At 36.5% G+C, this 22,847-nt stretch overlaps 3 protein-coding genes across 12 annotated transcripts in view; 1 reads left to right on the plus strand and 2 right to left on the minus strand.

The window, feature by feature from the left end:
- The first annotated feature begins 691 nt into the window (after positions 1 to 691).
- srsf2a (serine and arginine rich splicing factor 2a) lies at positions 692 to 4,281 on the plus strand. Of its 8 annotated transcripts, none has more exons than XR_007828830.1 (4): positions 692 to 1,181; positions 1,923 to 2,936; positions 3,449 to 3,533; positions 3,972 to 4,281. XR_007828830.1 is itself a non-coding variant. In XM_051124135.1 (3 exons), the coding sequence occupies exons 1-2, from the start codon at positions 826 to 828 to the stop codon at positions 2,239 to 2,241; spliced, it is 675 nt and encodes a 224-aa protein (XP_050980092.1). In that variant the 5' UTR covers positions 692 to 825; the 3' UTR covers positions 2,242 to 2,248; positions 2,797 to 4,281. The 8 variants fall into 8 exon arrangements, 4 of the variants coding, with proteins under 4 accessions (XP_050980092.1, XP_050980091.1, XP_050980090.1 ...); XR_007828831.1 differs by having other exon boundaries at positions 1,923 to 2,248; XR_007828828.1 differs by having other exon boundaries at positions 1,923 to 3,533.
- A 167-nt stretch (positions 4,282 to 4,448) lies between these two features.
- Positions 4,449 to 12,344, minus strand: habp2 (hyaluronan binding protein 2). Its single transcript, XM_051125073.1, has 14 exons — positions 12,338 to 12,344; positions 11,964 to 12,148; positions 11,832 to 11,862; positions 11,635 to 11,733; positions 11,439 to 11,549; positions 11,231 to 11,347; positions 10,926 to 11,042; positions 7,230 to 7,383; positions 7,059 to 7,153; positions 6,701 to 6,932; positions 6,425 to 6,567; positions 6,115 to 6,249; positions 5,889 to 6,034; positions 4,449 to 5,711 (listed from the first exon to the last, which is right to left on the minus strand). Exons 1-14 carry the CDS (start codon positions 12,342 to 12,344, stop codon positions 5,550 to 5,552), a joined length of 1,734 nt encoding a protein of 577 aa, XP_050981030.1. The 3' UTR covers positions 4,449 to 5,549.
- A 3,116-nt stretch (positions 12,345 to 15,460) lies between these two features.
- Positions 15,461 to 22,847, minus strand: part of dnmbp (dynamin binding protein) — a 58,350-nt gene continuing 50,963 nt past the window's right edge. For all 3 annotated transcript variants that reach the window (XM_051123827.1, XM_051123826.1, XM_051123828.1), the window contains 9 exons: positions 22,235 to 22,434; positions 22,014 to 22,144; positions 20,874 to 20,978; positions 20,635 to 20,766; positions 19,782 to 20,114; positions 19,496 to 19,678; positions 17,849 to 18,047; positions 17,129 to 17,757; positions 15,461 to 15,770 (listed from right to left, as the gene is read on the minus strand). In XM_051123827.1, coding sequence (XP_050979784.1) covers positions 15,585 to 15,770; positions 17,129 to 17,757; positions 17,849 to 18,047; positions 19,496 to 19,678; positions 19,782 to 20,114; positions 20,635 to 20,766; positions 20,874 to 20,978; positions 22,014 to 22,144; positions 22,235 to 22,434 — 2,098 coding nt within the window. In that variant the 3' untranslated portion in view covers positions 15,461 to 15,584. The remainder of the gene's footprint in view (positions 15,771 to 17,128; positions 17,758 to 17,848; positions 18,048 to 19,495; positions 19,679 to 19,781; positions 20,115 to 20,634; positions 20,767 to 20,873; positions 20,979 to 22,013; positions 22,145 to 22,234; positions 22,435 to 22,847) is intronic.

The following is a 22,847-nucleotide window of genomic DNA, read 5'->3' on the forward strand; positions in this document are numbered from 1 at the left end:
TAAAGGCATTTATAATGTTACAAAAGATTTATATTTCAGATAATTGCTGTTCTTCTGAACTTTCTAAACCTGAAAAAAATCCACTCAGCTGTTTTCAGCATAATAATAATAATAATAAATGTTTTTGAGCAGCAAATCAGAATATTAGAATGATTTGTGAAGGATCATGTGACTGGAGCAATGATGCAAAAAATTCAGCTTTGAAATCGCAGGAATAAATTGCAAGTTAAAATATATTCAAACAGAAAACAGTTATTTTAAATAGTAAAAATCAAAATGTTAATTTTTGCTGTACTTTGGATCAAATAAATGCAGGCTTGGTGAGCAGAAGAAACTTCTAAAAAACCTACTGGTAGTGTAGCTTCTTGTATAAAGATTCAATTTATACTAGGAAAAAATAATATTATAAGTATGTCTAAAATATTATGTAGACAATATTAAATTTCTACATCAGTACAGTACTGTTTTTTAAATATAGGTTTATTTTTAATAGGTTGAGGTAAAACAAATGATCTTGTCTGTTACATTTTGTTCAGACTCGTGCTAAATTTGCAGGTCTTTGTTCTTTGTCAAGAGGAGATTGTGAGATCAAGTAACCTGTAGTATCGCTTAGACACCAGAAGCGGCAGCATTTTCACCCTTGCAAGGGAAATAAAAGCCAACCTCCACCGACCACGGACATCCGGTTACCGCCATTTTAGAGTGTTATCCGCTCTCGGCGTGTTACTTTGGACTCTCCCGAATGCTTCGTTGTTTTTCTTGAAAATCTCGCTCGTAGCTCTATTATTTTTGCATAACATACTGTAGTAGTGTTAGTGATTCAAGATGAGTTACGGCAGACCTCCGCCCGACGTCGAGGGCATGACATCTTTAAAAGTCGACAATCTGACGTACCGCACGTCTCCCGAAACGCTGCGGCGGGTTTTCGAAAAGTACGGCCGGGTGGGGGACGTTTATATCCCGAGAGACCGGTACACAAAAGAGAGCCGTGGGTTCGCCTTTGTCCGTTTTCATGATAAGCGGGACGCGGAGGATGCAATGGACGCGATGGACGGCGCGCTGCTGGATGGGCGCGAACTGCGCGTGCAGATGGCGCGATACGGCCGCCCGCCAGATTCGCATTACGGCCGCCGCGGAGCCCCACCGAGGAGGTACGGAGGACATGGACGGAGAAGCCGAAGGTAAGGCTTACATACGCAATCTCTTATTTTAGTATTTTCGTTTTAAACTACTGCGAGTTACCGTTCGAAGTTCACATCTGAGGCCCTTAAATTTGCGGCCTTTAGGCCTAGAGCTATCAAAACAACACGTGCTAAAATCCTTGTTTTGCTTATAAATGTGACTTTTTTTATCACCGTAAGTACCTTAATTCACTGTTAATGAGTTTGAAATCGCTTTCCGTTTTTAAAATATTAAGTCATACCGTCGTATCTGTGCAAACTTTGCGAACGGTCCAAAATAGCGATTCGTGATCGAACGATTCTTTTGAGTCGGTTCTTTTGAATCGATTGTAGCCGTTTGAAAACAAAATACATTCCGAGCGATTTTATTGCAACCCATTCGCTTTTTAATAAAACTGCAATGATTAATGTACTTTTTAATTAGGAATAGTTCCTTGAACCGAATTATTCGAAAGACCGATTCATGGAAATGAATCAAACTTAACATCAATGTGCCGCGAGTTTTTTGTGCTTTGCTAAAACATGTGGTAACTCAACTTGAATTACTGGTTTTGTTGAACACCACAAGCCTCTAGTTGTTTTGCAACTACGCTTTGTTCACGTTTAAACATGTAAAAGAATCTCATTTTTAATTGCAAAGATTTTTAAGGGTGTTTTGTAATACTGTAACACCAGCTGCTGCTTGTTTCTCTATGCAGACAATCTCCGTACTAATTTGTTCTTTTGATTATTTGTTTTTAGCCGTAGTCCTCGGCGCAGGAGGCACAGCAGGTCTAGGTCCAGGAGCAGGAGCCGGTCCCGTTCCCGTAGCAGATCCCGCTACAGCCGTTCCAGATCCAGGTCCTACTCCCGTTCCCGGTCTAGGTCCCGTTCCCGCTCCAAAACCCGCACACCACGCAGAAGCAAGTCCAAATCGGCATCCAGGTCCCGGTCGAGGTCTAAGTCCAAGTCTCGCTCCAGGAGCCGTACTCCGAGATCGAACAAAGGATCCAAATCACGATCCAGATCAAGAAGCAGACCCAAATCTCCAGAGGATGCCGGAGCCACTGCTGAATCGTGAAGCATAGGTGAGCCTAATGTTTTGTATAAAAGTATATTCATAATGTTGTTGTCATCCAAAAATATGAATGGCAAGTGTATTTTTTACTTTTTTTGTTTATAGTTAATATCCCTGGTAGTCCTGAACTTTTGATTTAAGCAGACCATCTAATGACCCCATTGTAACTCTCGTCCAAAGTGGGGCTAAAGTGAAGGCATGCACTAATAGCTCACTTAAAATGGCTGCTTAAAATCATATTTTAATATTTCGCCCTTCTACTTCTTTTTTCACCAAGTCCCTCAGGACATCTGCAGATGTAGTAGATCGGTAGATGCATCATCTCAAAGGAGGTGTCAGGTTTTACCCAAGTTTAGTTTGTTGGAGCTGTTATTCACAGCATTTGTCTGGTATCGCCGTTTCTGCATGACTTAAGGGTTTTTTAATTCACTCCCTAAACCTCACAACAGATATTTGATTTGGAGCTGTCGTGGGTATAACCGTAAGTATATTTGTTTTGAAACGTGTACCAGCCAAAATCCATTGATTTTATCTAAATGTGGAATTCTTTCCTCCAAGCTGCTGATTCCTGTTTGCAAAAGAGGAGTTTGGGGCAGTTTGAGAGCAGTTAGTGTGTGATCCGACCATTGGCTGCCTGCTGCTGATTGGCGGTTGCTATGGAGCAGGTCGGTCTCATTGAGTGTTGAGGTGGTGTTGAGGTACGTCTGCAGGACAATGGACTGAGACCTTTTCATCATCCTTGTCACAAACTCATGTCTATCGTGGCATAGGCAAAAGCGGGATGGATATGGGGTGTGTTCTCAAAGCTAGTTTAAGCTGTCTGGCTGCAGGATGTCTGATTTCATTCAGGCATATAATTTAGTAATCTAATTACGGGTTGGTTGGTTCTAACCACCGATAAATGCTTTGTACGTCAGCTTGCCGACACTTAAAGTGGCTATGAGAAGTTAACTTCACCCTCAGGTTTGTTGGCTCTCTTCCCATGAGGTTTCTCGCAGAACAAACATCAGGTACACGAGGTTTCTTGCAGAACAAAAATGAGGTCCATAGATTAATTGTAAATATGGCTAGCTTCTCATTGTTTGTTCTGTATAACTGAGGACCAGCTATTGAGCATTGCCTAATATGCAATGCTTCGTTTTAGGACGATTATTGTACAACCTTCTCTGCTTTGCTCTTTGAAACTAACTTAGTTCTTCTTTTCTTCTAGATGTCAGCTGATTGAATCTTCGAGGATCGCATCGAACAGATGTCCGTCTGAGGATACTCAAATTATCCATATATCAGACCGAAAGGTTATTGTAATTTGGTCTAAATCTTTTAAATGATTTCTTTTCTCTTTTTGTTGCCCACAGTTGTTTTTGTATCATACATTTGAATTCCATGTGATATTAAATGATCTTTATGCCTAAATTGGGCTGCTAGGTGAAATCACTTCACTTCATTTTTGGTAGTTTTCATTTTGTTTTGAAACTCCCAGACTATAAAGTAAGTTCTTTTTAATCAGTTTTTTTGTTCTTAATAAACATTTATTAATGGACAGTTTTGGATGTTGTGAATATTTCTTTGACCTTAAAGGACTGGGTAGAGATTGCAATTTGGCCACTAAAAAAATCCTATGTAAAACCGTGACATCGTAACGATTGCTAACCGAGCAGGTGTTATGGTTTAAATGGAAAATTTAACCACAACATGATTCTAATATTCTCTCTTGTGTATTTTCTATGCACTAGGCGCAGTTGCGTAGCAGTTGAGTTTTGCTGGTTAGCTGTTAAGGTGGCGTGTTGCGGTGCAGAGTGCTTGGCTGTTTCCAGTATTCTCCTGATTGCTCCTGTGTAACGCCTTGATTTTGTTTAAATTTTGGCTGCAGCATTCATTCTTTTTGCAGAAAGCTCCTGTGCAAGTCCTTTTGTGAATACCCATTATAAGGCAGATATCTGAGCTTATTTCACATCTCCGGAAGAGTTCTATGATTTGTGACATGCTCACTTGGTCGTAACCTCCATGTGAATGATGATGAAAATAAAGGTTTTCTTTCTTGGAGCATGGCTGATTTGATGTATACCTAATTTTTACTAGTTTGTCAGTGTCTTATGTTTGGTGTAAAGAAACAAATTAAACCTTCCTTAACTGGAAATAAATTGTGCGTTGATATAAAGTATTGGTACACGTGTGATCTCATTCATGGATTCACACCCAATCATTTCTGGTGAAACTTTAAATCTTAAGGTTTATTTCAAAGTTAAATTGGTCAATAAGACTTACCAAACATTTTTACTTGGGTTTGTGTACAAAAATATTGACTTTGGGGGGAAAAAGTCAAAATAAACTAAAAAAAAAAAAAACAATATATGAACAAAATGCAAGTTTTGCCCATTTGCAATCCATATGAAGCACTTGATGCAATACATCAATCACTAAACTGCATGATAAACACAATGAAAAACACCTAAAATGCCTGTCTGTTTTAAAACGGTGATTAAAATTTAGCACACACCTTGTTGATGTATACTTTATATAGGCAATCAGATGAGCCTGGAATATGAACGCAATGCGCTAAAGGTTCAGTGTTTTCTTTAGAATGGTTTTCTATGGGAAACCATCTATTGTGAAACGTTGTGCGTTGTTTATATTTTAGGTTCAGCTGCTTGCCTGTACAAAGTACGCATCAATAAGGTGTACAGTCAACATTTGATGTGGATCACAGAAAAGTTAATCAAAGTTGTCCTAAAACAAGAATGGGTGTTTTGGTTTTAGGACAACTTTGATGAAAGGTTTTGATCCACTTTAAATATTGACTACTATATGTTGAATTTCGCCTTCTAACATCATTTTACTACATAACTACTTAATGCAAACCATGTAAAAACTGGTGGTCAGTGGACCAAAGCCTAGTGTTGTCCCCTAGCTGGGCGTTCCTATAAGGGAGTGATGTCATGTGAAAACTATCAGTTGTAAAGTTAAAAAGTTTTTACTTAAAATGTTACAACTGGATCTTCTGGTGAAAACTGGTGACTTCTCCAATCATTTAGTCTGCATAAGCTTTGCCCCTACAAGCATCTCAAAATCCAATCCAAAACCGATGCATAGAACAAAGTGCCCATCCTACATGTTTTCTTTGTGATAGTCCATTACAGTGAGATATATGGAAAATGTATATGGAAAAATCTGTTAAACCCACTATGTTATGTCTTTGGTTGCTAATTGTGCTTATTCCACATAACTGGACCATTTATGTATATATATGCATATTAAATTTCTTTAAGTTATTACATAACTATCATTAAACTCAAACCTTTTGAGAAGCCATCCTAAGCTGAATGCATCTTTTCATTGATCCAGTTTATGAACTTGGTGACACGGGCATAGATACCGGGCCTGTTCTTCTTTCCACATCTGTCACCCCAACTCACCACACCATAGATGTAATGAGTCTCATCCTTTTGACAAACCAGGGGTCCACCAGAGTCACCCTATAAAAGGTGAAAAAAAAAAAGTTGGTACATACTGTGCCATTGAGTTGACACAATCATTTTTCATAAGACTTTGTGTTTGATGTATATTAAAAGGACAGTTCACCCAGTTTTTCTGTGAACTCTCCCTTTAATAGAACCTTTAATTTTAATTTTTAATTTGAGACTGGAACACACCTGACAAGAGTCAGTCTTTCCCTGCATATATCCAGCACACATCATGGAATCATCCATTCTGTTTCCGTAGACATTACGAGACATACAGCGCTTCTGAGAGATTAAGAGAACTTTAGCATCCAGCAGATGAGGAGAGACAGCATCCTCTGGAAAAAAAAAATAATAATAATAGATCACAAATATTCTCAAGAGGCAGTACAGTGAAAATTGAATCCAGAAACCACACCTTTCTCAGTGGCTCCATAGCCTGATATGGTGCACACTGTTTCATCAGGAAATGAATCAGTGGGCAGACATGCTGCCCTAACGGACCTGGTCTCATTGGCGCACCGTCCATTTACTGCCTTTAGTTTCAGCAGGGCTGGCATAGATAAAAAAAACAAAAGCACTGTGAGGTGGACATAACTGCTTTAGAAAACATTTCAACAGTACCGTAGACTGTTCACAATGCACTTTGAAATGAAAATGAAAATTCATCCTCAAAACTTGAATACAGAAGATTATTTAGATAGATAGACTTAGAGTGAATCACTAACCTATATCATTATACAGGGCTTCAGATGTCTCTGTATAGTTCTCATGAACAATGATTTTTTCCACCTCAAGAAACTGTTTTGTGGGATTATCTTTCTCCAGGTTCACACCACCCATCTCCACCCTTACCTCCTCATTCTCATTACTGCCATGATCATCCAGGAATACAATTTAATAGAAATAGTAACTTAAAGACATCATAAAATCAAAAGGACAGTTTGTGGTTGAATGTTACATAGACCTACTGCAACACCACTACCCCAAGAAGCCCAACTTACATGCAGTGGGCAGCAGTTAGGACCCAGCAGGAGTCAATAAGGGTTCCTCCACAGCTGTGGCTAAAGAATGCATTAGAGCCCTTGGGACGGACCTGAAATGAAACCTGCCAAGGATGGGCTTCAGGCCGAGACTTCTTCCCACCAAATATCCTTGGGGCTATCATACTAACTTGAGTCTTTCCACAATCAGAAAACTCCAGTTTTGCAGGGGCTGTGGAGGGTTTTACTGGTTCTGTGAGATTTTGAAAAATAAGAACAGTATTGCAGTTAACACAGATTGCTAGAGAAGGTTGAAGAATGTATATGTTTCTTTCTTTGCATTCATATAAGAGATAGACAGTAGAAGGAAAATCTGTGCCTGTTTCTGAGCATGGCTTGACATTACAGTAGTCCCACCGGAGGTCGCCCTTGTCTTTCACAAAGCACCAGGGTTCCCGGTCTCCATCCGGATTTCTTAAAAGATGAAGATAATTCTTTACACATCATGTTACAACAGTTCATTGTGAGATTTACTAAAACTGAATCCTACCTGCAGTAATTGTGGGCTCCAATGCTCTCATTCCCTTCAAACTCCTTGAACGGAATGCGATAGTAGTTCCATGGTAAACATTCCAATTTTTCCACTGTCTCACTGGCAAAACCTCTGTATGATTCCCCATTCCCCTCATAGCAATCATTTGGACCTAAATACAAAATGACATAATATCCTCACAACCAGTGCCATATGCGAAAACATCTGTAGGGTTAATGTGGGCTCAAAAGCTCATTATTATCATTTTTTCTGAGGTAAATCACAATACAACTATTAAAGCAGGGGGGAAAAAAACCTTAAGGACATTTTCGGGAAAAAAATTAAAAATAAATATATATATATATATATATATATATAATTTCTGTATTTATTATTTAAATGTAATATGCACATATATATATATATATATATATATATATATGCATTTATTTATTTATTTATTTATTTATTTATTTATTTATTTATTTATTTATTTATTTATGCAGTGCCCTCCACTAATATTGGCACCCTTGGTAAATATGAGTGAAGGTGGCTGTAAGAATAAATCTGCATTGTTTATCATTTTAATCTTTCATTCAAAAAATTCACAATATTCTAACCTATCATTTAAGTGAAACCATGGAAAGCAGGGGGAAAATCTCTTTATGAAATAAATGTTTTTCTGTAGTTCATGTTGACCACAATTATTGGCACCCAATTATTGCAATGTCCTTTATTCAAGATAACAGCTCTGTGTTTTCTTCTTTAATGCCTGAAGAATTTGGAGAGCACCTGACAAGAGATCAGAGACCATTCCTTCATACAGAAACTCTTCAGATCCTTCAGTTTCCCAGCTCCATGCTGGTGCTTCTTCTCTTCAGTTCACCTCACGCATTTTCTATAGGGTTCAGGTCAGGCAACTGGGCCGGCCATGGCAGAAGCTTCGTTTTATGCTCAGTGACACATTTCTGTGTTGATTTTGATGTTTGATTTGGATCACTGTCCTGATGGAAGATCCAACCACAGCTCATTATAGAACTTCTAACAGATGCAGTCAGGTTTACATTTTTTATCTGTTGGTATTTGCTGGAATCCATGATGCCATGTATCTGAACAAGATGTCCAGGACCTCTGGCAGGAAAATAAGCCCACAACATTAAAGATCCAGCAGTATATTTAACCGTGGGCATGGGGTACTTTTTGTACCAAACCTATCTTGAGTGTTTGCTGCCAGAAAGCTCTTTTTTTTTAGTAGTTTCATCTGACCACAGAAGCCATTCCCATTTGAAATTCAAGTTGTGTCTGACAACTGAATATGCTGGAGTTTGTTTTTGGATGAGCAAGGAGGATTTTTCTTAAAACCCTCCTGAACACCATGTGGTGATGAAGGGGCTGTTTGAATTTTTTTAGTCTTTTGGCCCCAAGACTCAACTAATCTCTGCAACTCTCCTGCTGTGATCCTTGGAGAGTCTTTGGACACTTAAACTCTCCTCCTCACCATGCATTAGGACGATATAGACAAACATCCTTTTCCAGGCAGATTTGTAACATCTTTAGTTGATTGGAATTCTTAATTATTGTCCTAATGATGGAAATTGGGATTTTCAATGCTTTAGCTCTTTTCTTACAGCCACTTTCTATTTTGTGAAGCTCAACAATCTTGTTCTGCACATCAGAACTGTATTATTTGGTTTTATTCCTTGTGATGGATGATTAAGGAAATTTGGCCTTTGTGCTCCTCATATATATAATCCTGTGAAACAGGAAGTTATTGCTGGGCAATATCATACTCCTAGTCATTCTAGTGTGCTAAATAAATGCAAATATGAATGGGAATATACTTCAGAAATATTTTACTCATTATAATTTCTAAGGGTGCCAATAATTGTGCCCAACATGCATATGAGAAAAACATTTATTTCATAACGTAAGTTTCCCCCCACTTTTTAATTGTTTTACCTTAATGAAAGGTTAGCATTTTGTGGATTTTTTGAATGTAAGATCATAAAGATAAACAAAGCAGATTTATTTTCATAGCCGTCTTTGCTCATATTTACCAAGGGTGCCAATATTAGTGGAGGGCACTGTATGCACATTACATTCAAATAATAAATACAGAAATTGTTTTATCACTTGTTTAGATCATCTAAACGTTCTATAACTTAACGTTAATTGAAAGTTTGAAGAGTGAAGAGTAGAAGAATAAAAACTACAGTAAACAACTGTGGTAAAAATGTTTATCGTAAAACAATTTTAAAAAATCAATGACGCATCAGAAATGTGTCTTTCTCTGTATGTGAGACGCAAGGAAATAACACTGAAAAAAGTCTTAACCCTAGCACATGAGTTAAGACCAACATGCCTAAAATCGCTTGTAAATACGAGGACATGGCAACACTGCAAGACAGTGCTCTATAAAGCAGCCTCTCGAGCAGAAACAAAACACAGCGGTCTTTCAGCGGTAGTTTAGTTAAAATGGGGGGACAAAAAGAGCCTTTAGCCAAAAAAAAAAAAAAAAAAAAAAAAGGCAGATACCAAACGGCTAAATTCTTATTCACTCCAGCAAGACGCCAAAATGTTGCTATGGTTACAAATGCAGGAGTGACTGCTGTTCCGTACACACTTAATATGACGTCATAAAGAAAGCATTCTAAATCACTCTTGGTAAGTTCAAAGTTCAGCGGATGAAGTGACTGTTCTCCTCGCAGGGTTACCGACACTTTTCTCTGTTATAACTCCGTGGTACATTGTTTGTAGTTTGTAAATATGTAAAAGCAATTGAAGTCGGTATAGTTGCCCCCCCTGCTGGACTGTGGTGGTCTGTAGGTGTGCAGGGGGGTCCGGGTAATGTTGTAAATGACCGGTGTGGTGTAGTGCATTGTGTGTGGTGGGGGGTGTGACACGGTGATTGACAACAGAAGGCCGGGGTGTTTTCTCTCTCTTACCAAATTAGCTTTAATGGTTTATAGCAACCCCGCCTGACCCCGCCCTTCATTAGTAATGGCTGTTAATCACTGTTAACACCTGCTATAAACCATATTTATGAGTAGATAGAAATCAAAAACATATTCAAAGTAATGAAAAAAATAAATTACTAAAGAGTTCAAAATACATTAAAATTATTCAATGAAATGCAGTAACTGCAATAAAGCTGATGGTGTTGTTGTTTTGAACACTTAAATCTCATGATTTAAATCAGCATCCAGAAACTTCAGTGCACATAAACTAGAAAATATGAAAACAGAATACAAAACCCCTTCCATGGACTGGACTGTAAACATTATACAGTAGGTCAATGTGGGCTCCAATGCTTCTTATTGTCTTTTCTGAGGTAAATCACATTATATGACTATTCACAAGCTGTTTTAATGATGGTATAAATGCTTGGAAATAATATTTGACATTTTCAAGTCTCTTTATCGCAATGTTTTGTTACATTTAATATAATTTTTTAATGTGGCGTGAGAACAATCACGTTTTTCTCTTTTCAACTAGTTATGGCTTGAAATAAACAGGAATAAATATCATAAGACATGTTGAAAACAATCAGAACAATTTAATAAAATGAGTGTCTTATGTAATCAATGAATTAGTGTTTGAAAATGGTCAAGAAAACAAATTGTACATAGTGTAACAGTCGTAACGTAACCTCAGAAACGGCAACAATATAACTTAATAACTATAACAATATAACAAAATAAGACAGTATATTACCAACTTGGCAGAACCTCCCACTGTAATTTTCAGGACATTCGCATGTGAAACTGGCTCTGGTGCGGCCTTTAACACACTTTCCTCCATTCAGGCATGGACTCGGGTCACAAGCAGAGGCTAATATTGCAAACAAGTATTAAACTTAAACACTTTTTCAGGAACACAGAAAATAAGTAGCAATTCACTTAAATCTGACAGAATAAGAACTGTTTTAATGATCTCATTCATAAAAATCACTGAAAATCTACTGAAACTCTTTGAAAGTAATTTGCTTTATTTCAGAAATTGGAGACAGAGATGCTCACCTTTCTTGCACGAAGGCGCCCCATAGGGCGGGTGGCATTTGCATTCATAAAACGGGGCTTCCAGAGTTCTGACACAATCACCATGACCACACTTCACTTTCTTACACACGTTCCTCTCTGCAAGATCCCAACATGATAACTCAAGAACGATTCACACTTTTACTGATTAATAATGATTGTTTTTAGGTACAGCTTATTAAGAGCTCACCATCCTGGCAGTTTTTGCCAATGTAAGGCTCTTTACAGGTGCATTTGAAGCTGCCACTTTCTAGGACCTCACATACACCGTTGTTCTGGCATGGATTTGGATCACATACTTCTACAGAAGCATTGAACAGGATCAGTGTACATGTGTTTGTGAGCACCAAACTGAACCCTGTCTACTTAAGTGTTTAAGTTCTTGCCTGGTTCATCAAAGAAGGAAAAGATCCAATCAATGTTTTCGTTAATTTCAGCTAAGGATGTTTCCTCTGTGGGGTCATTAACAGCATAGTCGTACATTTCTGTCAAGAGGGAGAGAGAGTAATAATACTGACGTGTATAGGCTAACAACCTTGCAAACGCATAAACAGATGTCAGCTAATATGTTAAGACTTCTCACCATCAAAAGTTAAAACATCATCCAGCAGACCCTGAAACAGTTGACATAATTGCATTCATACAGCAGTGTAATATCACTCAATTCAACATATAAGTTTAAGCTGTTTTGAAGTAGTTTCACATGGTTACATACCGGTGCTGCTTGGACTGGCAAAGTGAGGCCAGAAAGGCCAATCAGAAGCAGAATCACTGGAAACATGATTTCAGCAGTAAAAGATGTATAATCAAACACCACAAAAGTCCCTTGTCTATATTGTGGGTAGTAAATATGTTGACCTGTATGTGGATAACCCCTGGACTCTTTCCTCTGCTTACTATCTAGCAATCATTACCTAACAGTATTGATTTCCTGTGTTGTGGGTAAAGTGAGCCACACTGCAGATATGCATTAAAACAGTATTCTGGTTCAATTTTAATATGAACTGATGCTGATGTGTGTGTGTTTTCACAAGCCTGCAATTTCAGTTTCCGTTTTGATATTGATTATTTTGGATATATATCAGATACAGTACATGGCAATTTTTAAAAGAAAAAAATCTCTCAACTAATGGTGTAAAATAAACATTAGAGTCAGTTGGTAGAGGGTTTGCGCTCACGCCAAGGTTTAGTCAGTTAACCGGATGCGCAGCCATATTTGGATACTCAGATGTAAACAACAGCATTGATTGCACGGTTAACGTACTACATTGCTGTCTAAATGACGAGAAAAACATGTAGAGAAGGATGTAAGGGTGCAATATTTTGACAAAATAAAGTTAATAGATGGTAAAGATACATTCAAGCAGTATTAATTAAAATATTAGCCTAATATTTCACCTACCTGACTGGAAATCATAAGAACAAACACAAACGTTGTCAAGATTTTTGCCCTGGAAATCTTGGTTCAGTTTGTCCAACCACAAACGCTTTTTTCCTCAAACAGTTTTTTGCACTCTTCTCCTTGATTTGTAACTCTTGGCAGTCTATAATACTCCAAATGTTTTATAACAGCCCAAAACATGACAATAATTGATCATTTTCAGCAGTAGAAATCATCAAAATATGCTAGTTTCGTTTGGTTCAGTGCAGCCATACCGATGACACGTGGTGAAAACAAATATGGAAGCTTAAAATTAACAGATTTTAAATGCTTAAATTATACTCATTTAAGCTTTTATAATAAAAACGTTATATTTACATAATTATATTTATACTCCAATTCGTTTTTTGAAACATAAACATTTAAATGGTGACTGTCATAAAAACGATGGATTATTCAACACAAATTAAACACTATAAATGACATTTAAACAGTAAAAAATATAACGAATATGTTATATAGTGCTTATATTTAGCAAATTCATTTTTTCTAGCTGACTAACTAACACGTAGTCACCGAATATGTTTTTCTGAGGTACATATGCTATTGTTTACAAGTTGTTATATTGACATCTTTCTTCAGTTAAAACACTGATTGAGCGATTACATGAAACAGGATACACTGTAAAAAACAATTTGTTGAGTCAACTTAAAATAATTTGTAACCTGGCTGCCTTAAAACTTTAAGTTCAGTCAACTCAAAAAAAGTTTATTCAACTTGAAATGTTAAATTATACTAAGTGACAACTTAGATATTTGAGTTGAATCAACTTAAAATTTTAAGGCAGCTGGGTTACTTACCCATCTGTTAAGTTTAGCAAACACAAATATCTAAGTTGTTACTTAGTACAACTTAACATTTCAAGTTGACTAAACTTATTTTAGTTGACTGAACTTAAAATTTTAAGGCAGCAGGGTAACAAATTATTTTAAGTTGACTCAACAAATTGTGATTTTTATTTTTACAGTGTACGAGTTTCGGTAAGTTGTACTTTTTTTTTTTTTTTAACATACCTTCTGGTGTTTATTCATGTTTATTCTGCATTGAAACTGGTATTAAAGTGGAGGAGACGATCAGTTCACTTCCGCTTCTCTTAAACTGAGGCGCTATTGTCGAAACGGCGCCAAAACGGCATTTATTGTTTGAGTATTATAATGAAATCGACGGAATTTGAAATCTTAGACTTTGCTTTATATCAAAAGAAACAAAACACAAAGTTTATTGCGATTTATTGGATGGGAGGTGCGCTACAATGTTCATTAACTTAAAACAGACTTTTACCCATGCATTTATATATAATTACTGTTCAAAGCTGTATGGCAATTCATGTTTTGTCCCACATATTATCTGCAAATTTCTGTGGGAGATTTGCAGTGGAATGGGCCCTGGTGAAAATACCAGCATATGCTGGTAGGTATGTTTTGATGCTGGTTTAAGCTGGTCCTTTGCTGGTTCATGCTGGTCCTTGACCAGTAACATGACTAGCAAAAACCAGCAAAGGACCATCTTAAACCAGCATCCCAGCATCAAAACATACCAACCAGCATATGCTGTTTTTTTCACCAGGGGGTTTAAACATAAAAAAAACACTATAAAAAATTACCCAAATTCAAAATGTCTTTTTCAGCAATAAATTTGACAGTGCTGAAGAATTTCATCTGTTAGATTTCATACATTTCTTTTAAACATTTTAAATCCACTAAATGTTCAAAAGGAAAAGATTGTTACATTTCATACTTTTGTAAGGGTGTTTAATTCTTAAGCAAAACGACGTGAACATTGTGTTAAAACCAAATCATCAAAAGTCTTCCAAACTGGTGCTGCCATGCTCTGAAACTGTAAGAAGTGAGAGTCAAACAAGTGTTTTTCAACTGATTTCTTTTTATTTAAAAGAGGAGAATTGGATCAGTTGTCACTGGAGTGCAGTTCATTTTCAGTATATACAGCATGAGAGATAAATATTCAGAGTTCATTTGTTGGTGCATCACATCAAATGAGCTCACACGTGCTTTGAACTCACTCAAAACTGCACAAAACAGTATTAACTTGTAAATGCATTCAAGTGCAAGTGGCAAACTTAATGCTATCAAAAAGTAAAAAAGTAAAAAAAAAAACACTGTACCTTAAAAAAGTGTCTCTTGCATTTCATTCATATTTTCAGGAATATGATATGGTCACCAGTGGTAATATTATGTTATGTTATCATCTGGGAGCCACAATGGGGAATAAATCCAAACACTTCATATTAATCGTTTTGTTCGCATTCACTGAAACCCAGCGGAAACTTTTTTTTTCCTCTCTCTAGGTGCGCTATGATTGTCAGATGAAGGGAGGCACATCTCAAAACACTCCACACTCTCACCGGCACACAAACAAACACTCATTCACTCTTTCACACTTATATACGGGCATCACTAGCATGCCAGTCCTGGAATATCAATCCCATCAGTCTACATCCAGTGTGAATCGCACATGCCCAGTACAAGTCCTCCACTCCACTCCTACACATCAAAGTAAATGCTCTCTACGGAGCAATTAAGCGCTAACACTATAAATGAAGTATCCAAGAACAGCAGAACATGTCAGATCATTAACTCCAACAGCAAACTGCCTCTCAGTCCAAACTATTTGTTTTTTCACTCCCATCATTTTAAATTCCACATGCACCATCCTCTATGACCACTAGGAGTTGTCAGGAGTTACATTCATTGACTGAAGTCAACATGGAGGGTATTATTTTTTAGCTTTCATCAGTAGCAATGACCAGTTCACCACATCAGTGCATCTCCTTTATAGTTAAGGCACAATAATGTCCTTTTGTAGTGTTCTCCCCAGAGTGAGTTGGCCTGTAGTGGTGTGGGGTAGTTTGGGATTGTTCTGGTGCAAATGCGCAGCTCATGTGTACTCAGATTTGCGAATGTAGTTGGATGGGACGTAACCCCTCCGTCCTTCTGCCTCCCCCAGCCACCATTCTTGGTTGCCATTCATGTCCTGGAACTCAAGGATTCGGACCCGCTGATTGGCTGATATGCTGAGCTCATTTGCACACCGTGCACTGAAGGAGTAAAGAGCGTAATATATCTGGAAAAGAAATATGAAGTAGAAAAAAATATTATGAATAATCATTGACAAAAAGCAAATCCAATTTAATTAGTCCATTATACATTAAACAAAGACCCTTTAACAAAATTAAATTCTATTTTGTAATATATATATATTTTTTTCAAAATTTTAAGCTGGTGTTTTTCATCTAATATTTATATTTAATCATTATTTCAATTAATTTTTTAAATATCTGATTTAGCGTTATTTATTTTTTATTTCAGTTTTAGTAATTTCAGTACTTCACCTTAAACTTATTTTATTTCAGTTAGTTGGCAAGGAAATATTTCTAACTTTCATTTACATTTTATAAGCTTATGTTTTTCATCTAATATTTTTTTTTTTAGCTTTATTTCAATTAATTGTAATTTTTTTTAGCTTTTAACATTTTATTTACCTTCATTTTTTATTTCTGTTTTAGTAATTTTAGTACTTCATTTTAAAATTATTTTATTTCACTTAGGTGCCAAGGAAATAATTATATTTCTTTATAGCATTTTTTAAGCTTATGCTAATATTATTTTTTATCTTTATTTCAGTTAACTGTCATTTTTTTTAGTTTTTAAAATATTTCATTTAGCTTTACTTATTTTTTATTTCAGTTTGAGTAATTTTAGTACTTCAGGTTAAACTTATTTTATTTCAATTAGTTGGCAAGGAAATATTTCTAATTTTCATTTATGTTTTTAAGCTTTTGTTTTTCATCTAATATGTTTTTTAGCTTTATTTCAATTAACTTTTAATTTAATTAGCTCTTAAAATATTTCATTAAGCTTTATTTTTTAGCATTTATTTTTAATTTCAAATTTTCGTTTACATTTTTTAAGCTTGTTTTTCCATCTAGTATTTCTTTTTTGTGTTTCAATTAATTGATTTTTATTAGTTTTTAAAATATTTCATTTATACATCTTTCATTATACAATTTTCAGTAATACATCATTTATTTCAGTTTTAGTCATTTTAGTACTTGTTTATAATTTTATTTCAATTCAATTATTTTAATTTCCATGTTTTTTAAGCTTATATATATATATATGTATATATGTATATATATATATATATTTTTTTGTAATTTTTCTAGGTCTTGAATGTGGTAGTTGCGTTCTTGGATTTCATCAGAAATATCTTACGTTGCATTCTGAAGATATACGAAGGTTTTACAGGTTTGGAACGCCAAGACGGTGAGTAATTAATGACAGAATTTTCATTTTTGGGTGAGCTGTCCCTTTAACAAAGTTATATTCTCATTAGTTACTCTGAAATATGTCACATTTTGAAAGTAAAATGGCTTGTGAATATTATTTTTAAGTAAGCAAACACTGAATTCTGTCTCATACCTGGTGTCCATCTATCTCAGGTTCAGGCTCTGGATCTACATACTCCTCAGGAGGGTACTGTGACCTTCTCTGCGGTACCGAATAGTCTCCATTTTGTCTCTGCTGTGAGCCGTATGCACCACGTGAGTCGTGGTACCTCGAAGATGGTTCACACCTGGAGTTCTTACTGGAGGGACAAGAATCTGTCTCAGAGAAGTCTGAAGGGTCTCCGTGATTGGTAGGAGTGTCTAAAGAGTCTCTGTGATTGGTGGTATTTCGGTAGGAGGGCTCTGAGTGTTCCCTGTTATTTCGACAGGCTGTCTCAGGCAGTTCTTTGTGATTGGGTGAGTTTCTGAAGGTAGGGTCGAGGGAATCTCTCTGACTGGAGGAAGAGTAGTTGGTTGAAGAAGCCTCTCTGTTTTTTCTCGGAGTGGTCTCTTGATTTGTGCGAGGCATCGAAGTTGTGAAGCTGACAGTCGATGTCTCCTGGTTGAAAGTCAGAGTGCTGTTGCTATTCTGCCGTGAGAACATGGGAGAGGAGCCGCCGTAGCCCGATTCATTAGATGATTGGCTTTCGATGGAAACATCCGACTGACTCCTGCGTGGATTGTAGGGCTTTAAGAAGGAGCTATACACAAAGCCCTTCGTAACTACAGGAAAAACCAAGAAAAGAGTGTTTAAGCCAAATGTATTTTAGGAAATGCTGACATGCGTATCACATACGGATAATGCGATACAAACCTCCATTGTCTATTAGCCAGCGGTTGTGGCTGCCCATGGGGTCTTGCTGCTTGATGACACCCACTATGTCTCCCTCCAGCACAGACACGTCTAAGTCCTGTGCAGCGTTGAAATTTCTTTCAGCCTGGTAGAGTTTTTCTGGCCCATATTTTGCCAGAAGCCCTGTTCGGTGGTCATCTGTCTGCAGCACATGGTTTGGCTGAGAAATCAAACAGAAACGGGGAACAGAAAGAGAGGAGAATGAATAATAGACAGAAATCAGTATTTCTTCACCGCAATTGTCTTTGCTGCTAAAAAAAAAAAAAAAAAAACTGTTTAACCAGTCTATGGTGGCTTGATGGTCTGTACATTCAGACTGACTAGTTACAGTGTCAAAAACGGATTTAAACTTGCAAACTAGACAAGCCCAATCAGTTAACAACCTTGCTTGAAGCTGTTTCCATTCTTGAACATTTAAGGTTAAGGAGATTTAAAACAAATTAATGTTACTGCAAAGAAACAGTGTTAGTATTATTTATATACTATCAGTGTTTATTAAAATGTTGAATTACCTTTTAATTTTATATTTTCAGTTTTCATTTTAACTTAATACGGTATGTTCTTTTATAAGTTTTATTAGTGTTTCTTAACATTTCTTTTTAGCTTTAATTTTATTTCAGTTTTAGTATTTTTAGTAACTGTTTTAGTAACTTTAACCAAAACATTTTTAAAATTTCAATTATAGTTTCCAAGGCAATATTTCTAATTTTTAAGTTTTTCATTTAATATTTCTATTTCCATTTAGCTTTATTTAAATTATTTTTAAATTATTCAGTTTTCATTTTAACTTTACATTCCTTTTCATTTTAACAGCTTACATTTTAATAATTGTATGTGCTTTTAATAATTCTATTAGTGTTTTATTATTTCTGTTTAGCTTTAATTTATTTTCATTTCAGTTTTAGTATTTTTTAGTACCTTAACCTAAACTTATTTTATTTCAATTACTTTCCAAGGCAGTAGTTCTAATATTCGCTTACATTTTAGGCTTGTTTTTCATTTAATATTAATATTTCATAGCTTTATTTAAATTAATTTTTATTTTTTTGAAAATATTTTCTTTTATTTAGTTTTCATTTCAACTTTAATAATTTTATGTGCTTTTGTTATTTTTATTAGTTTTTTTATATTTCTGTTTAGCTTTAATTTATTTTTATTTACGTTTTAGTATTTTTAGTACTTTAACCTAAAATAATTTAATTTCAATTAGTTATCAAGACAATATTTCTAATTTTCGTTTACATATTTTAAGCTTGTTTCTATTTCTATTTCATTTTAGCTTTGTTTAAATTAATTGTAATTATTAGTTTTTCAAATATTTTATTCAGTTTTCATTTTAAGTTGTTTACATTTTAGTAATTTTATGTGCTTTTGTCGTTTTTATTAGTGCTTTTAATATTCATATTTAGCTTTAATTTTCAGTTTTAGTAATTTTTGTACTTCATCTTAAACCAAGATTAGAAATATTGCCTTGAAAGCTAACTAAAATTAAATAAGTTTAAGATTTTTATCTAGTACTTTAATTTTATTTTAGCTTTACTTACAACATTTACAACATTGTTAAGAAAACCTGTCTGTTTTGGATCAGGCTGCATTAGGAACACTCACAGGGCCTTGTGGCTTTTTCGAGTTCTGTTTCTCCAGAGTCTTCTTGTCAAAAGGTTTGCGTACAGTTGTTGTGGGAAGATTATCAGGAAAGAAACTGAAGCTCTGAAGTAAATCCAACACGCGAGTGTGCTCCTCTTGAAACAAGGACACCAGATTTCCTTCTGTACCACCCAGACCAGAAAGCTAGAGAGATGTAAACACATAACACATAAGTTTAAAAAAAATTAAAAATGGCAAAAGCATCACAGGACCATTACAGAACATGATAAAACAATACTGTCCTCACCTGCAGCAGTGGAGTGAGCTCTCCCAGCGTGAGTGCAATGAAATCTCTCTGGGCCTGGGTGAAGCCCCTCACGCAACTGGTGAACAGGTCTTCAGCTGCGCGGTGGAACTTGGGCAGCTCATCCAGCAGCTGGGCGTTCAAAGCTTCGTAGTTATTTCTCGCCGTCTGCAGCTCCTCCTGCACGCGCTTGTCCTTCAGCCTCTCTGCGCGCTCCTTACAGTTGTCGTAGTCCAGCAGCTTGTCTCTACGTTTCAGGATCAGTTTGTGGGGACCGGCGAACATATTGAGCAGCTGGGTGAGAGGAGCGATGACTAGGGCTTCTGTCCTCTCCTTCTGCTCGAAGACAGACATGCAGACATGCATTTAGAAAGAGTCAAAACATAGTTCATGCCAATATAATGAAAATTCTGTCATTATTACTCATGCCATTCCAAACCTGTAAGACCTTCATTCAACTTTGGAACACAAAAAGATATTTTTGGTGAAATCTGAAAGCTTCCTGACCCTGCATAGACAACCACCATGTTCTGTCACATGCGTCGTGTTACTCTCATAAACGTGTGGTGAAGACTGACACGAAGAGAAGAATTGTTAAATCAAGTCATTTGCACCCAAAAATTATTCTTATAGCTTCATAAAATTAAGGTTGAACTACTGATGTCACATGGACTATTTTTATGATGTCCTTACTACTTTTCTGGGCCTTGAATGTGTCAGTTGTGTTGCTGTCTATGCAGTTCTTGGATTTCATCAAAAATATCTTAATTTGTGTTCTGAAGATGAATGAAGGTCTTACGGGTTTGGGACTGCTGCTTTATACGTTTTCACTATGAAAGGTAATTTTGGTACTCACAAATTCTGTGAACTGTTTGTCGCTGATGCATCGATGTGCCTTTTGAAAACGCTCTGGGTCCGTTTGCTGGTGCCTTTCTGTGTAGATGTCACAGAAACTGATGGCGGACAGAACCTTTACTGAGGCTGACTCCTATTGGACATAAAAGAGTAATGCAAAATTACTCAAAAAGCTGACAACATTAATGAAGGCGTATGGGAAGATTAGTAAAGAACACATGCAGAGAATCATTTTAGTACCCTTATATGCTGCAGATAGAGGGAGATGTCCCTTATGAAGGATTTGATGAGTCGCTCCTGGAGTCTAAATCTTTTCTCTGCTTCATCAAAAGCTTCATCTTTGATCTAAAAAGGAGCGAAAAGCAGTTTGGTTAACACCAATTCTCAACTCAGTCTCTCAGTCCAGAAATAATAGTGTCATTAAAGGGAAAACTGACCTAAAAATGAAATTTCTCATGATTTACTCAGCCTCAAGCCACCCTTGATGTATATGACTTTCTTCTTTCAGACGAAAACAGTCGGAGTTGTATTAAAAAAATGTCCTGGCTCTTTCAAACTTTATAATTGCAGTGAATGGGTGTTGAGATTTTGAAGTCCAATAAAGTGCATCCATCCATCATAAAAGTACTCCACATGACTCCAGGGGGTGCATAAAGGTCTTCTGAAGCATATCGATGTGGGTGTAAGAAATATATCCATATTTAAAACTTTATAAACCATAATCTCTAGCTTCCACAAACTGGCGTATGGGCGTACACAAGAGAGTGGTGCTCAAGCAGATGACGTAGGACGTAGGTGTAGCGTAAGTTCTGATAAGAAGTAACGAATGTGGAAGCGCAAAGAAGAGAGCAAAACAAACACCAGTAATGAATTAGAAGTATAAAACAAGGATTTGTAAAGAAAAATTAAGTAGGATTTCAATATAAGCCAAGAGGAGACTTGTTTTCCTTTGCGGTAAACAAAACTCAATTCTCACTAAACTAGAATATTCTCCTTGGAGTTTACGCTACGCCTACGTCATCCGCTGAAATGCCACTCTCTCATGAACTCGCATATGACGGTTTACAGAATACAGTTTATAAAGTTTTAAATATGGATATTTTTCTTACAAAAATGCATCGATTTGTTTTAGAAGGCCTTTAAGAACCCCCTGGAGCTGTGTGGAGTACTTTTTATGATGGATGGATGCACTTTATTTTACTTCAAAATTTCAACACCCATTCACTGCCATTATAAAGCTTAGAAGAGGCAGGACGTTTTTTAATATAACTCCGATTGTATTCGTCTAAAAGAAGAAAGTCATATTTACCTAGGATGGCTTGAGGGTGAGTATATATCATTTTTGGGTGAACTATCCCTTTAACAGCATTGCCAGTGTACCTGAGGTGAGATCCCAGTCAGGTGCTTTAAATGGCTGCTCACTCTGTTGGACTTCTTGATGATTGAGTGCATACTGAGCTTCGAGATCTTGTCAATGAGTCTGTCTTCATCACCTTTGCGGTACTTCACCACTATAGACAACAGATGGTGCTGTTGAGTTATGGATCATATTCACAGACAGACAGAACGATATGTAGATAGAGTCGCAAACAGTCACATACCAAGATCCTTTCTCCTTTTGTATTCGTTGATGTTGACGTTGATCTCTTTAATGGACATCACCGCCTCTGTGAGCTGCTTCCTGTCGTGGTGTGACTCTGGAGTTGTGTTTAGCAGCTCCATCAGGAGCAGGGGGTAACGCATCACTCTCTGCACCGGCTTTATCAAGAAGGAACCCAGATTAATGTAGTTTGTCTTTCCCCTGTGACAGAACAAAAGGGTGAGAAAGAGATTTAGACACTCATCAAGGTAACATTCTTCACCCTCCTCTGACAGCAGACTGGGATCACTGAACACACACATTGTTTTCATCCATCAGTTATCCACTGGCTCACTGTCAACCACTTTAAAAAAGGTTACAGTCGACACAGTAGGCTACTATGACATTCTAACAAAGAGTGCACACTTTGGAGTGATGGGATGAAAACAGAGGAGATCCAAATCTACAGCCGAAGCATGATTTGGATGTTGTGGTACAGGATATTTCAAAACATAATGAAGCAACAAGCTGAACAACATATAAGTCACTGGAATTATTATTTTTTTTTTTTTTTTTGCCCTTCAACAAATAACACCGCTGTTAGGTTGGTTTACTTGCTTTAAGTACCACATCAT

The sequence above is a fragment of the Labeo rohita genome, chromosome 12, assembly GCF_022985175.1.
Source record: "Labeo rohita strain BAU-BD-2019 chromosome 12, IGBB_LRoh.1.0, whole genome shotgun sequence".
NCBI lineage: Eukaryota > Metazoa > Chordata > Actinopteri > Cypriniformes > Cyprinidae > Labeo > Labeo rohita.

What these genes read in the sequence shown, in the direction of transcription:
- habp2 (XM_051125073.1), bottom strand. An exon ending in TGGCAAAAACTGCCAGGATG is followed by an intron (nt 11,348 to 11,438) that starts GTGAGCTCTTAA and finishes GGGATCTTGCAG; the next exon opens with AGAGGAACGTGTGTAAGAAA. An exon ending in CTATGGAGCCACTGAGAAAG is followed by an intron (nt 6,035 to 6,114) that starts GTGTGGTTTCTG and finishes TTTTTTTTCCAG; the next exon opens with AGGATGCTGTCTCTCCTCAT.
- srsf2a (XM_051124133.1), top strand. Translation starts at nt 826, where the DNA reads ATGAGTTACGGCAGACCTCCGCCCGACGTCGAGGGCATGACATCTTTA. An exon ending in CATGGACGGAGAAGCCGAAG is followed by an intron (nt 1,182 to 1,922) that starts GTAAGGCTTACA and finishes ATTTGTTTTTAG; the next exon opens with CCGTAGTCCTCGGCGCAGGA.